General features: G+C 37.6%; 1 protein-coding gene across 2 annotated transcripts in view; it reads right to left on the reverse strand.

The window, feature by feature from the left end:
- ALKAL1 (ALK and LTK ligand 1) overlaps positions 1 to 16019 on the reverse strand; it is a 36297-nt gene that overhangs the window by 7178 nt on the left and 13100 nt on the right. For both annotated transcript variants that reach the window (XM_053989715.1, XM_053989709.1), the window contains exon 3: positions 2747 to 2800. In XM_053989715.1, coding sequence (XP_053845690.1) covers positions 2747 to 2800 — 54 coding nt within the window. The remainder of the gene's footprint in view (positions 1 to 2746; positions 2801 to 16019) is intronic.

The following is a 16019-nucleotide window of genomic DNA, read 5'->3' on the forward strand; positions in this document are numbered from 1 at the left end:
GAAGAGATTCCTCTCTATGACAGTGAACATACTTGAAGATTAGATTTATTTTACAGTAGTACATGGATTTAAGCAGATTTTTTCAAACACAAATAAGCTTTTCAACAAACTGGAAGAGCAACCTTTGCAAGTCTGAACTAGAATTGTTGTCATTTTTTTTTTCTGAGTGAGTAATTAAGCTCAAGGAAAAGTATGTAATTTGAAATTATCCAGCATATATGAAGACAACACTGGCTTTTGTCACTAAATAAATTCCATGTCCCTTCAGATAATATATGATTTTTAGCTCTCTTCCCTGTCATCAAAAATAGGCTGCTAATTTTATTGTGCCTTACAAAACACTGTGTCAGTTGGCTTTCCAAGCTAAATTGATAGATTACTTTATGACTCACAAGATTATTTATGATTTTTCCTATAGTCAAGGACTGTTACATATGGTTTTTATTTGGCTTTAAAATGTGTCTATTATTCCTGGCATATGATAAGTGTGTAATAATTTTCGTAACCCTGAAACAGTAAAGATAATGTACTATAAAGATAATGTTGATTTCAGCTTCTCTCTTTTCTTTTTTTTTTTCACAACTTCATTAGTTTAGGATGTCCTAATTCTGAACTAGTGAGAACTGTAATCAAACACTTTAATTAATGAAGGCTGCTAGAAGATTATGATTGGAACAGAATGACAAAACCCAAAGTTCCACTGTATTTTAAGAAAATGCTGATGGATTACAGGATCTAGTAAAACGATGAAAAATACAATCAAATATAAGACAACAAAAGGCAGAAAGCCCCATCACTGAAGATCTTAAGACATATATAAAAAAATAGTGAAAGAAAGAGAGAAAGAGGGAGAGAAAAGGAGAAAGGGAAGGGAAAGGAAAAGGAAGGCAGTTCGGAAGGAAGGAAGGCAGGAAGGCAGGAAGGCAGGAAGGCAGGAAGGAAGGAAGGAAGGAAGGAAGGAAGGAAGGAAGGAAGGAAGGAAGGAAGGAAGGAAGGAAGGAAGGAAGGAAGGAAGGAAGGAAGGAAGGAAGGAAGGAAGGAAGGAAGGAAGGAAGGAAGGAAGGAAGGAAGGAAGGAAGGAAGGAAGGAAGGAAGGAAGGAAGGAAGGAAGGAAGGAAGGAAGGAAGGAAGGAAGGAAGGAAGGAAGGAAGGAAGGAAGGAAGGAAGGAAGGAAGGAAGGAAGGAAGGAAGGAAGGAAGGAAGGAAAGCTTACTGTTTTGCTGTTGGCAGAAATTCTCAGCCATTAAACAGACTTTTGTATTTTGGAATGATCCTGCTTTCCTCATTCATTCCAGCTAATCTTACTCAAGTAATTTCAGCAATTTTGATGGCAACTACTCATGCAGAAAAGGACTATTAATTTAATGAATGGGTCCAGAGACAGGTCTTCAAGTATTTTTTTTCCCCTCTTTCTTTTCTATGATTTACCACTCTCACAATAACTTCTGTAAAACTCATGGTTGTTTTTTCCTGGTTTTGAGTAATGAAACTCATTCTGTATTCATTACTCAGCTTCCCCAGATTCTTATGTTGAGTTTTTTATGGTAGCTGAGATTTTCCAAAGCTAAAAATGAAAAGGAAATTGATTAAGTACTAGAATAAACAAATCTCTCTTGTCTGTCCTTCCCAGAAGAGGACTATTCAGTGTTGCACTGTCACATAGCATAGTTTGAAGCTCTATATTTTCTTTCTCATATGGACTGAAAATGATGAGGTTCACAATTACTCTTGTTTACTGCAAGGGTGAAGGGCCAGCTGGCTCTGGCACATTTCCTGTAGATTCCATTGGGCTTCAGTGAGCGATTGGCAGAAAGATCCTTAAATTGTGCTTATCCCTAGGACTGGAATACACTTCCCCCATGCAAAAGAGACAACAAATACCTTCCTTTCTTTTCAAGCACTGCCTGAAATTTCCAGCAAAGAGGAAATGCATAATTATTTCCAATTATCTTTGTCTTGCTCTGATGTCCAATCATTTTTCTAGCTTTAAGTTTCAAGACTTCAAATAACCCTGAAAATAAACCATGTTATTTGCAGTGTCATACTTTGAGACCTTCACTTTTCTGAGTTACAGAAAGCTGGAACTGGAGAGTAAAGAATCAGTGCAAACACCTCGTCATTAGCAACTCTTATTGCATATATTCAGAGGGTACAATATTTTTTCTCAGTAGTTACAATGCAGTTCCAAAGTTAAGTGCATTATACAGCTCCTCAGTTTTCAAGTACTTGCTTGTAATCATCATAAACTTTCATACTTGAAACAGCAAGTTGTTTTTATTTTTCATTTACACTAATTTAATTCTTCCTTGTTCTATCTGTTTTCACTATTAAAATAAGTATCCACACATAGACATCATGAGACAGATGCAAAAAATCTTCCCTGATTTGGTGAAAACTTGCTTGGCCACAAAGGTCTGTTTCTTAAAAATATGTGCAGTCCAATGAAAAGTTCCAAAATTAGTGAATGTGAAAATAAATATGGAAAGCACAATAGGAGGATAAAAGTTAAACAATGACTTTTAAATAATGTTTTAACTTACCACATTTTGAAAGTTATTTTAGACCAGATAGTTCAGTTGATTATTCAATGAAACTAGAATTCTTCAAAGATTTCTACTTCTAAAATATGCACATTTAACCTCAGAAATGTTAGCCTCAGAAATGTTAAGCCTCAAAATATTAGTGGTATGACATTTGCAGCTACTTAGAGTGTGCACATGTGGGAAAACACAAGCAGCTGCCTTACCTGTAAAATGTTTTATGAACTTGTCTTTTAGACTGGAATCTCTTGGAAAAATTTCTGAGGAGAGAAGAAAAAAAATTATATTTATGTAGCCTAGGAATTACAGTAAAAGCTCTGAAAGCATAATATGCCAAGATGTCTGATGTACAGAGACCAAATAGATTCCCAAATTAACTAGTATTAATTTTCATAGGTGTGGCTATGTAAACAACATTGTGAAGTATTTCAGGTAGTTCCCAGATGAATACTAACTAAATGGTCATCCTACAACGCACAATCATTTTCTGACACTAATTTCTGCACATCTTAGGTCTGAGTGGGGCTGTAAGCATAGAAAGACTGCAAATAATATTTATTATCATACTTACAAGTATATAAGTACCTGAAGAAATTATGTAAAATACTTAGATAAATACAAACTAAATATTACTTTTTGGATTTTGAAATAACAAGTACCTGAAGAGAAAATTCTCCTACAATTCACCTAAAATAGACATGGGCCATGCACATTTTCATTGCAATATTAGTAAAAAAATGGTCCTTCTCTCCTGTGAAAACTGCTGTGAATTTTAAAATATTCCCTTTCCATTTATGGCATTTTTTTCCCCAGAAAGCACAAGAGAGTAGAAGCCTCAGAACACACAAAAGAATCACAAAGAACAGAAAATGCAACTAACACAAAAAGATAAAGTTCCATTTTCTTTTTTTCATCTTTTTTTTTTTTTTTTTTCAATGGGAGGCTGCCTCTGGCTGACAGCAGAAACTTTTGATGCAAGTAAATATCCTCAGAACCAGTACACCTCCCCAGAGCCTCATGAATCTTCCACTGAAAAAACTATTTCAAAATTTTGGGGTACCTGCAGTTATTACTGGAGACAGCAATAAGCTGCCTGTTATGTCAAATTCAAAGAACCTTCTCTGGCAGTTAGGCAAGGAACATGACTAACTTGCAGCATTAGGACTTGCAGTTATATATATTTATCCACTAAAAATATTTCCTTACATCTAAAATAATTTTAAATCTTTGCATTCTCCTATGTTTCTTTCAATTCCCAATCTGAGTTAACATTCAGCTCAGGAGAGAGCTAGTTTCCTTTCATACTATAGGAAGATGTTGGTTATCTGTCAAGATAAATTCTTACCACTGGCTTTAGGCAGTTTCTCAGAGGTCACATGGGTGCATTTTTAGGCTGGGATTTTAAGATAAAATGCCCGAGTCTTACTGCAACTCATCAAGTTTAGGAAACCTACTTTACTTAAGATTCCTTAAATATATCAGTTTTAAGTGATTTATTTTCTCATTGCAGAAGAAATGCTATCCTTTCTCCAATAAACTTAGAATTGTACTGATAAGAAATGTCGGGTACTTTAAAATTATACAGTGAAGAAGATAAAAAGGCAAAATAGGGAAACAATTGTTGTGAGGTTTGAATGAGATGCCTCAAGTGGACAAGTACTGATGAATAATCACTGTCTGGTGAAGGATAGGCTAGGAGCTGACCGTTCTTGCTCAGACAAAGAACATTTAGATACAGACACTTGCGAAGTACATAGAATTTCCTGTGGGAACAGTAGCTGCTTTTTGCCCCATAAAAATCTCTATTTGCCCCATAAAATTCTTTAGGAAAAGTCAGTTTACAGCCAAAATCCCATCCCTTAATGGCCAGAAGGTGAAACAGGAGGACAGATTGATGCTCTGTCAAGGAGCTGTGCACTGCAAATATAAAATTGCAGCTGTAGCTGAGTTGGTAGGCCTGAGAAGGAACACTGCAGAGTCTGCTTTCCACGAGTAAGCAACATTGGCCCAGAGTCCACAGCAGCCCAGCCTCGCCTGCCCCAGCAGGGAAATCTAGGTCAGTTGTGTGTTGAAAAGCAGTCGAGTGACACTGCCTGCGTGCCTGCTGCTCCCCCGCTGGGGCTGCTGTCCCTCCGGGCAGCAATCAGCTTTTCAGCATGTGCCCATGCTTCAGCTTCCTTCAAGTGCTCCTTTGCTTAATAGTACAGTGCATGTGCTGGATAAAACACAATCAGTGAGCCCCCAGCTCGGCACAAAAAACGACCTAAAGCTCATTTGTATGAGAATCACAGGCAGCACAGGTTACTGGAACGCTTCTGGCTCCAATGGCAGAGGCAACTCCCCCTGAACTATGAATTGCCCAACACAAGCACAGTAATTTTCTCTCCTCTTCCAGCAGCGTAGCCAAGCCCTTCTGTCTGTACACAACTGCGAGTCTGAGGTCTCAAAAGACTTAGCATTTCAATCAAACTAATGAACATCTTCTTTGAAAAGAATATGTGTCACTGACTCCTGATCACACTGAGGCCAGAAGCAGGATATCAAGTCCATACATACTTCTGACAAGCTCTTCTATACATCAGCAAAAATCATCATGAAAAAGACCCTGAGCTAGCTTTTTCTGGCTTCTAACAAGTTCTTAGTTGCTCCAGTCATATTTTATGTGTTCTCTATCACCTATTAAGGTGTCCATTTTCACAACAAAGGCTCATATCCTCACAATGCAACTTAAATCCTTTGACATACTAATTTCACAAAATAAAAGCAGAAAAGAAAAGCAGAAGCATTAACATAATAAGATAGATTGGCAACGTATTACTAAAATCAAAACACTTCAAAGTCACACTGTGAAAAACTAAAAAAGAAACAGGAAAATGAAAAAATAAAATGTTTTAAGTGTGAAACCCACATAAATGGGAAATATTGAGTGGAGAGAGCTTACTCAATCCACTCTTGCCTCAAGACCATATTACACAAATTATTAAAATACAGCCAGTATATATCCTATGGTACATAGTAACATTGGTTTAATCAGCTGGGAGAATATTTAGACTGTGGCATTCTTGTGCCCAGGCTTACAAAGTCTGCACTGCTCACCACAGAGTACATCTGGGTTAAAAGGCACTTGAGCTATTGACTCTGTGTTCATTCTGGGCATAATCTCAGTTTATAATCATAAATAACATTAGTTCTAGGATTTATTTCTTATTTACATTAGGACTTCTATGCATATCCTTAGATATTTACTCATCCAGGGCAAAATATTGCCTGCCCTTGCCCACGGCACTGGCCATGGGCAACTATTAAATGGTGCTAAGATGGATTTGCTTTTGGCCCTTCGGTCCAAAATAGCAGAAATATTTATGGTAAACTCTAGGGACAAGACAAATTTAGAGGGTTTTCCAGCTCTGCTTCACAGACAAAATGGTTACGTTTATAATGCAAAGTTGGTTCTAAACCAATCCATACTGTTAGTTCTATCAAGCTATGACATTTCAGAGATCTCATAGCTTTAGATAAGAGGTGAATAGATCTGCCTGAGTTTTATCCCAGCTGGGATAAATGTGATGATGGGGAGAGCTAGCCAGGTCTGAGCTAGGAATCAGTAAGCAACACCTGATCCAGCTCCCCTCTCTCAAATTTTGTCATAAACTTTCCAAAGTTGATTTAACCACTGTTGTAAAGCTAATTCCCCAGAAGATTATTCTTTCAGTTGTTATTCAGCACACAGCAAGTGATAGGAATGTTTAATTTTTCACTAATTTGGGTGAAATTACAAAAAGCTAGGAGATTAAATAAACTACAGTCTGGTCTCAGGTTTGTCCTCAGCTTGCAACTTAAGAGATAGTTGCTCCACCTTCAATGGGTCTTTTCACCTTTCTGTGCCTTCAGTTTCTCTGTGTTTTGTCTGTTCAGACTGCAAAGTTGTGACAGCACATGCTGATTTTTACCCTGTGTTTGCACTGTCTCCTGTATCATGTCACCATAGTTATGCCAGGAACATTCATGTCCTAACGGAGTATAAATAAAAAGAACTGCGATCACAGCCCTGAAATAAGCCAACTCCACACAATAGTTTGTTGACTTGGAACATAAAACCTCCACATTCTCAGGCAGAAAAAAAAATCAAGATCTGTATTTGTTTATGCTCCCAACAGACAACTTTTGTACATTTTTAGTATATTCAGAGAATTAGTGTTAATTGGACAGCAAAAGTGCCCTACTGGTCAAGGCTGGGCCAATCAGAAATGGTGGTAACACCTTTGTGATAACATATTTAAGAAGAAAATAAAACTAAGTTATTGTCCAGATGCAACTACAGCCAGAGAAGAGCAGATTGAGAACACTGAGAGGAACAACTCTGCAGATGCCAAGGTCAGTGGAGAAGGAGGAGGAAGGGGAGAAAGTGCTCCATTGTGCTGAGCAATGCTGAGATTTCTCTGCAGATGGTGGTGCAGATCATGGTGAGGCAGCTGTGCCCTGCAGCCCGTGGAAGTCCAGGTGGATGCAGAGATCCACCTGCAGCTCCTGGAAGAACCCCACACCAGAGTAGGTGGATGCCTGAAAGGAAGCTGTGAACCTGTAGTAGGCCTATGACAGAGCAGAGTCCTGGCAAAGATCTTCAGACCCATGGAGAGAGAAGCCCACGCTAGAGCAAGTTTCCTGGTAGGATTTGTGACCCCATGGGAATCCACACTGGAGCAGCCTGTCCTTGAAGGACTGCACCCCATGAAAGAGTGGCCCATATAGTAGCAGTTTGTGGTTGATTGTTCCCCGTGGGATGGGCTCCAGTTGGAGAAGTTCATGAAGAATTGTCTCCCGTGGGCGGGATACTGTGCTGGAACAGCAGCAGAAACGGCATGCAATGAACTGACCCTGATCCTTTCCCTGTCCCCCTCTGCCACATCTACAACAACTGAGGGGGAGGAGCTAGAGCTGAGAAGAAATGAGGGGTGGGGGAAGGTGTTTATCAGGTCTTACATTACTTCTCATTATACTGCTCTGATTTTGTAAATAGTAAATTCAGTTAGTGCCTCTAATTCCAGCCTATTTTGCCCATAATGGTATTTGGTGACTGATCTCTCCAGGTCCTTATTTCAACTCATGAACCTTCATTATATTTTCTCTCCCCTGTCCAGTTGCAGAGGGGAGTGAGAGAGTGGCATTACTGGGTGTTTGGCATCCAGCCAGAGTTGTGCACAGTTGTGCATTTTCTTGTTTTTTATCTGTGAAATGGCAGAAGAAAACCATCAGCAGTAAGATGCAGCTGACTCCTCTATTATAAACCCAGATGCAGGCTTCCAAAACATTTTGGCATGAAAATAGCATGTGGGTTTTGGTTTTTTGTTTTGTTTTGTTTTTTAGGGAAGAACATTTCATGTCATGAAGCTGCTTACAACACAGTATATTTTAGCAGAGTTTTAAATAAAAGTGACATTTTAAAGGACAAGACTCTCCAAAGTTGGAACTTATACAAAGGCTATATTGGTTCATAGTATACAATTAAATCTTGCAATGGTTGAAATTTCATGCTCCCAAAAATATTGGAACACTGTCAGCAAAACTGTCTCAAGTACTTACACAGACAAGTCACATTTATTTGGATGGAGCTTTTCTTTTCTACAAATTCTCCACCTTGCCTAAAGATGGCAACTCTTGCCTACTGCAACAGTACAAGGTGAAATACTACTAGGAGGAGGTTTGCATACTTTCAACAATGTCAAGATGGTTTACTTAACACAGAAAATAATAATTTGGTAATTTGGTAATAATAGTTTGGTAATAAAAATTATAATAAAATCTTTCAAATGTAAATTCGTAAAGAATTTTATAAGTTCACAGAAGAATTGAAGCAACAGAGATGGAATTCAACCAGAACAAGATAATAATACCCAAGTAAAGTGATATGCTAGGAAGATGAGTGACTAGAATGACATTGCAGTGCCAAGATGAAAGTATCCTCAGTATAATTGTCCCAAATATAAGTGAAACCCTAGAAAAACAGTGCTTAAAATATATATATATATATATATTCAAAAACTTAATGTCCCAAAACATCCTTTCTCTGTATTTAATCTACACACAAAACTATTCCTACAACTTTTAGATATAGATATACTGCCTCAGTTTAATAAAAGATTAAAAAGAGTTTTGCTCAAAATAGAAAACAGTTCAAAGAGCAAAGACAAGGCATCCTAGTAGAGAAAAAATTGTTCATGTTCATTTGATAAGAATTCAGTGAGGTGTGGAGTAAAACATAGGTGTTATTCGTGAGAATCACAGATAAAATACCCTGTGAATAAATTGAGCATGAAGTGTGTGCTTAGAGCTCTCACCTGGGTATAACTGCTAGAGGTAGACAGAAACATGTGGTCACTAACTGAGGGCAGCTGTGACAGGGAGTGGATCCCAATCCCTGGCTGGGGCGCTTTCCACACTGAGGTTTCACAGTGTTCGGGAGAGCAGCTCCCAGCACAGCCCTCAGCAGCACATGATGTTAAGCATGCTTGAATCAATTAGCATATCCTTCTTTCTTCAGTAGCCCAACTAATTAAAAGGTCTTAATTCCCTCCTTTCATTATTACACTTCAACTGTGACCAGATTACACAAAACTCTTACTTCTGGGCTCAGGGCTGGACAAAGTCCCTACCTGAAAACCTGAGGACTTCCAGCAGCTTTGGCTAGGCTGAAAATGCTATATTTTCTATGCTGCTATGCCATTGTTACCAGAATGATATTACTTTTTTGTTCTGTACACAATAGACATATCAGTATAGATTGAAATGTTTTACTGGTTCCTCATGTGGTGTTGGAAACAGCAGAGAAACAGAGTATGCACTTTGTTGAAAATATGTGACGTTTTTATTCCCTACTAAAGGAACACCAATTGATTCTGAGGTCCTTAAGAGCTCTCAAAATCCTTAGGATGAATTTGTGGCTGTATTACAACTCAGTTCACAGACTAACAGATTTAATGTTTTTCCTATTACAGTCTCCCATAGAGAGGGAAAAAAACCTTTGTGCAAAAAGGAGCAACTCCTTCCATCATTATCAATCATAAGTCATTAAACACTTTATATTATTTGTGTTAGAAATAACTTCCATGTGGGAAAATATTTTCTTAAATTATGTATATTAATTCTCTTAGACTACTCATCTGCAATTTCTGCTACATAAACTGCATTTCTGTTTTTGTTTTGTTCTTTTTCTTCCAGTTTTCCGCAATTAAAAGTTTTACAATAATTTCTAATTATCTTAGTAATTTGTTTGTTTATATACCCCCACCCCAACTCATATACCCTGCTTTCCCGCACTAGATCTGCAATTCATTCCTTTAGACAAGGGAAAATATCTATTTCTGTGTGCAGTATTCCGAGAAGTCTGTGTTACTACTCCTGTTAAGTAAAACACACAGTTCCCACTTACTGAATACTTTTGTTTTGAGACTTTGATGTGTACATACTGAGCATAGATGGAAAATGAGTCAATGCTCCAGACAGACACATTCTTTTTTGGAAGTAATATTGCTGTTGAAATTCAAAACTTACCAGATTCCTCCAATGATGTGTAATGATTACAATAACTTAGCTTTTCTTTTTTTTTTTTCATTTTCTGTCACTTTCTACTCTAGCAAGTGAAGAATTATCTAGTATCTCAGTATTTTCTGGGGAAGAAAAAGCCTCAGATAAATCCCCAAATCAACACGGCTTGGATTCACAGAGGTAAGAGTGACTGCTAAAGAGAAAACCCGGAATTAATATATTACTACATATCACTGCCATCTACTGAATGTAGAATATGCTGAAAGTAGTCATGCATACCTTCCTGCTCTGCGAGCAGACTTTACCAGGCTTCCCATTACCCTGCCTAATGGGAGCCCTTTCAGTTCCCACAACACAAAGTATACTCCAGAGTGCAATTAAGAATTCATAATTAATGACTTGGTCAATTTATCCTCTCAAAGAGTAGATATAAACACTATTCCAATCTCTTTGGACTTATTTACTGTCTATAAAATTTTTGTTTGGCATTACAATTTTATTTATACAGAAAATTGGAAGGCACATTGTGATATATTATAATACCTCATTAGACAAGTCCTAAAATGTTAGTTCTGCTCCTGTGTCTAATAGATGCTTCCATGTTTAATTACTTGTCCAGGCCTGAAGAAGTGCTTCTAAGGATACTTAAACCAATGACTTAACATATACTTGCCCCAGTATACATTCCAGTAATATTTTTCTGATGTGAAAATGGCAAATAATACTCCTCTTAAATGCAGATTAATTGATATATCTTCAAATTCTCCCAACTTTAGTTACAAAACAATATCTGGCCTTGTATATATAAAATTTTAAGGTTTTATTCTGGAACATTCACCAGAAACTTGAGTAATGAAGTGGGCTGTGACATCAGGCACTTTAGAGGTACAATGGAATGACCCCAAAGAAAAAGCCTACCAGGGTCTGCTTTCATAATGGTTGATGAAGTTTACTATGTCAGCCACATTGTCAAGAGTATTACATTAAAAAAATCAGTGTTGTTATTAACTCTGCTAAAGATGGGTATAAAAGGAAGCACTAGCTTCCAAAATCACAGTCTGGCATTTAGTCATGATTTCTATTTTTGTCCTCTCTTCACTCTAGAGTCAACCATTCACTCTTATCCCAGAACGTCTACTCACATATGTCCCATCTCTCTTACTCACCCCTGTAAGTCTTATCTACATCAGCTGCTCCCTTAAAACCAGGGGGATTAATATCCACAGGGCATTCAGGAGCATAACTGCAATCAATTTTGGTTCTACCAAAACTGCAGTACTGCAAATACCGGGCATTTAAAAAAATGTGCAAATTATTGTACAACGGGATTCCTAAAACTGATGAAAAACCCCAAAACAGATAAGGACACTTACAAAGGGCAATAAAATGTGAAAATAAGCCCATTAAAAACATACAAAGAGCAAAGGCATACAGCTTTCCTAGTTCTGCATGCTTAGTTTTTTGTCTATAGGTCTATGTTTATATGTCCTCATAAAATTCATTTGATGGATTGACACCTACACACTACAGATGCAAATAGATTTGAAGTATTTCAAATTTCTCATTATTCACCTTTTGCTTGGAATGGAATATTCATTATTGCTTTTAAGATTTCTAAAAACAGGCTTGAAATTTAATTTGAAGTGCTGCCTTTTTACAGTGACCAGAGTCAAATTCTACTCTCACTGATGGTCGTATACTCCCTCTCACTCATGAACATCTCATTCATGTAATTGCAAGAGAATTATGGAAGGCATTTTTTACTCAAGTAGTTTTCAGCTTTATTGTTATTGCAGAGATTTCAGGTGGATCTCAAGAAAACACATGACAAATGTGGGACACAATTTCAGTTGGATTTATAGAATGTATTTGAGCAATGGGGCAGTAAACTTTAGGAACACTGTTAAAAATAGTATGGAAAATTCTGTACATACTATAATATAAATAGTAACACAAAAGACATGATTTGGATCTTTCTTCAAGGATAAAGGGGTACTTATTTATCTCAAATAACTGATAAACAGGAAAGAGAAGTCTTACATTAGCTAGGCACATTCTATTTATTTGAAAAAGTTTATGAACAAGATTCTTGGATGTGCTTCCCAAAATAGCTGATAGCTAGATTCAATAAATCCAATAGGCTTCAGCCAAATTATTCTAAATGCAAAATACCAATTTTAGTTTATTTAACAATTTATGTTCTGTCATCCCCATTGGATCATGACCTATGAACACCTAAGATGAATAATTTCCCCTTAAATCCCTACTACTACCTCTCTCCTGGAATCCTTCTGATTACACCCTACATCTCACCTAAAAATGATGCAAGCTTGCAAACCATGAACCAAAACATGTTCTTAAACCTTGAGAAGAAGTGCATTTTTTTGCCACAGTGTTTTATCCCTAAATCCTCCATTCTTTGTTTACTGCAAGTCACTAAATGGAGTCAGTTTCTGAATTAATTCAGTTTACTTACTACTATATGCTAAGGAGTACCTGGGATTAGAAATTAAATATCTCAAGCTCCTTGCCACATTTCTGGCAAATCTGTAAGTAACATCCTACTGATTCAGTGCTAGTTTTTATGAAAAAACTACCCATTATCCGTGCCCTTTTTGTATGTTTCAAACTGTAAAACATCGCTGTTTTTAGGAAAAGCAAATGAACCTTGGTGTACATCATGAGACAGATAACTTTTAAAGCAATTCTTTTTTTTCAAGTTTCTCTTTCTGAAGCACCAGAGCCATAATTGTGCTGCTGTCTCAGAAGGCGTTATGTGCTCATTTCTATTCTAAATTTATATTCTAAATTTGAGCTCATTTGTATTCTAAATTTTCTTCACTGCTGCAGTTTTTTCTCCATTCATCTGTGGTAGAAAATGAATGAAGCCTTTTTTGAGAAAGCAAGACCTTCAGTCCTGTAATCCTTGTACTTCTCTATTAAACACCACAGGAAATACTGAGAGCAGATTACCCTGGCCAGGGATGCTGTGCTATTGCAGCTAGGATCATGGCAGTCTTGCAAGCACAGTCCATCCCCAGCACAATGTAGGATGGACTGTGGGAAACCTGCCTTCTTTCATGTGAGTGCAGGAAGGCGAAGTGACATAAAGTCTTCTGAGACAAACTTTGTCTCCAGGTTTTCCTATGTTTCAGGTGAAGTCAATTTTTCAATAAAAGCTTTCACAAAATCAGATCAGTAAGAGTAAACAAAGCAAACACATACTGATTTTACTTGACTTTGCTTTTTCATCAGATTATGCTGCTAACTGGAAAGAATACAGAAGTCCTATCCTTTCCCAGCTTTCTGACTTGAACTCCTAGGACCATCTTTGAGATACCACAACTGTTCATGTGGTCTCAGTTTCCCACTCTCTGTGATCCACATCACCCTATCATTCAAGAGTAAAAGCACCTGTGACAGTGCAAGGGCAGAGACTGGAAAATTCATCCAGATGTAAGAGAACAAAAGTAGGAGAAACAAGCATAGGAATATTTGGTGTTCATCTTGTATCACTTGGAGCACTTTCGATGGATACAAAACACCTTCCTACCTTTACTCATACGAGGTCAATCCTTCAGAAGCTATGGTGGACAATTGTATTTAACCAAGGCTCTTCAGTGGCCTTAGAAGCAGAAAAGATTGACTTGCAATCAGGAGAGGATGATACAGATCTGTTCAAATCCATGCAAAGGACCCAGACAGATACTTCCCCCACTCTTCCCTGTCCTTGCCATTGCCCTTTGCCTTCTCCCCTCCCTTACGTTCTGCTTGGCCTCCACACCTTGTCTGGACTCTGCTAGCTGTGAGTGGGAGCAGAGAGTGACAGGAACAGTTAGCAATCGCTGCTATGAAGACAACTAATGGCATGAACAGTAAATCCAGGGAGGCCTTCCCACCTCAGCAGAGCAATGACTATTTACGGCCTGAAAGGGCTTGCCAGCCACCAGTTCAACATCCTCTTAAGGGCAACAGATTATCCCTAGACTTGGCTCCTCCAAGACTGGGCACTGAACTGTGGGAAGGACATAACCTGAAGCTGGAGGGAGCTAACCCACTCAAGCTACAAAATAAACATTGAATTGTGTCTGAAGTGTCAGGATAGGTGGACTTGGAATAGGGAGGATAGTTTCTCCTGCTGTGAACTATTCACGTTTTTCAACACTGGGAATATTATGTTCCTCCTCTTCCCCTCAAACTTAGATTTTTCTTTGATTAATTCACTATTTTTGAAGGAAACATAATTGCTCGCTAAGTGCTTAGACACCGAACTTCCATTTCTCAGAAAAAGGAATCACAGCTCAGTTCTGGTTAAAAGACTGCTGTAATGGTATTATCATCATCACGAACTTGAAGAAGCTGAGCCCTAGCTGCAGTATGAATGCAGAAACCAGCACATAAGAACTGCCCTATCTAAATCAGAATATTTCTCACAGCATCTTACAAGTATGACCAGAAATATGATACTAAATAGTTTCTCTGTGCTCTGTTCCTTTAGAATGTATCAGTTACATGCTGTACCAAGTCATTCATCATCCAGACAGAATTTGTACAAATACACATCAGTCTATAAATTGGCTGTAGAAGTTTCCAAATATTTTTTTTTCTGTCACACGTCTACCAGTATTTCACCTCGTCACTAGTATTATGTGAAGGATCTTAGCCAGATAATGGAAATGTGTTTCATTTGTTCACATGAAGCCTTCTCCCAAAACAATCCTGCTCTTCCTGAATGTAAGATTGTCAGTCAGCTCCAGGTAATTTAATTTTGGTTGTAACTAAAAATTCCTTTCAAGTTTTCATGTGCTACTGTCCTTCTTTGGATACTTTCCTCACTCCTATAAAGCCTTCATGATTAAATATGGGGTTTTTTTTTAAATTTTAATAGAGAATTTAAAAATACTAAAGGAAGCATTCATTAGGGTAAGATTAAAAGTGGTGTGATTAAAAAAAAAATTCTCCTTTCATTCATAAAAGTAACAAACATCTCTTAGATGTTCATTACAACAAAAAAAAATCTCTATGAAGTTATAAGTCTTTCAAAACTACAGTTCCTCAAGGGGATATTTCTAAGGTAATGTCCCTGAGCTGGGGCACAGGTCTAATTCCAATACTGGAAGAGTTGTAATGCAAGACTACAATAAAGGGAGGAAAATAAATGTACATTTCAATGTATCTCTTTGAGACTGGCAACTGTCAAAAAACACTGTCTAAACCAGGAGTTCTATTTGCCATGCTTAGTGACAGAATCCATTGTTTGAATGTCAAATTTTGGAATAAAAACCAAGAGCAACTAAGGAAATGGGTTCTGTTTAGAGTCTTAGCTTATGTTTACAGTAATAAACCACAAAGCAGTTGTGTAGAAGCAGCTCTCTGGATTCCCGGCTAGTACAATTAATCTAGAGCTGGTGTATTCTCAAAGAACACATTTTTGCGGACTGAAAAATGCTGGAAGGAGAGTATGCCCTGATTCTGTTCTCCTTGATTTTCACAGGAGCAAAACCAGGTCCTCAATCTGTGTGTAATTCACATGATCTACTTAGCTAAACAATTAAGTCACAGCTCTGACATCTGATATTTATTTTAAGTTCTTTGAACCAGATTCTCTTTTCTGAGCCAACACTTTTTTCTGTTCTGGTGGCACAGAGGCTATAACAACCATGGAGTTTCCCAGCTGAAGATCCTATCAACATGAATAAGTCTTTACCTGTCTGGCAAAATCAGCTTTCATGTTATTTCCTCCTCTATTTCACCCTCTGCATCTTTACCATACTCTTGTGAGAAGGAGTAAATTACTAGGCCTGGGCTACATTCCTCATTACCATGCTTCAGATATTCTTATTCTGTATACTTGCCTCTTCAAATTAAACCTACATGGTTAATTTGAAATAATCCTTAGGCTATTGTAAGTGAGGTAAAAGCATAGTCTACTCTGGT

This window comes from Vidua macroura, chromosome 1 (genome assembly GCF_024509145.1).
Source record: "Vidua macroura isolate BioBank_ID:100142 chromosome 1, ASM2450914v1, whole genome shotgun sequence".
Classification (NCBI taxonomy): domain Eukaryota; kingdom Metazoa; phylum Chordata; class Aves; order Passeriformes; family Viduidae; genus Vidua; species Vidua macroura.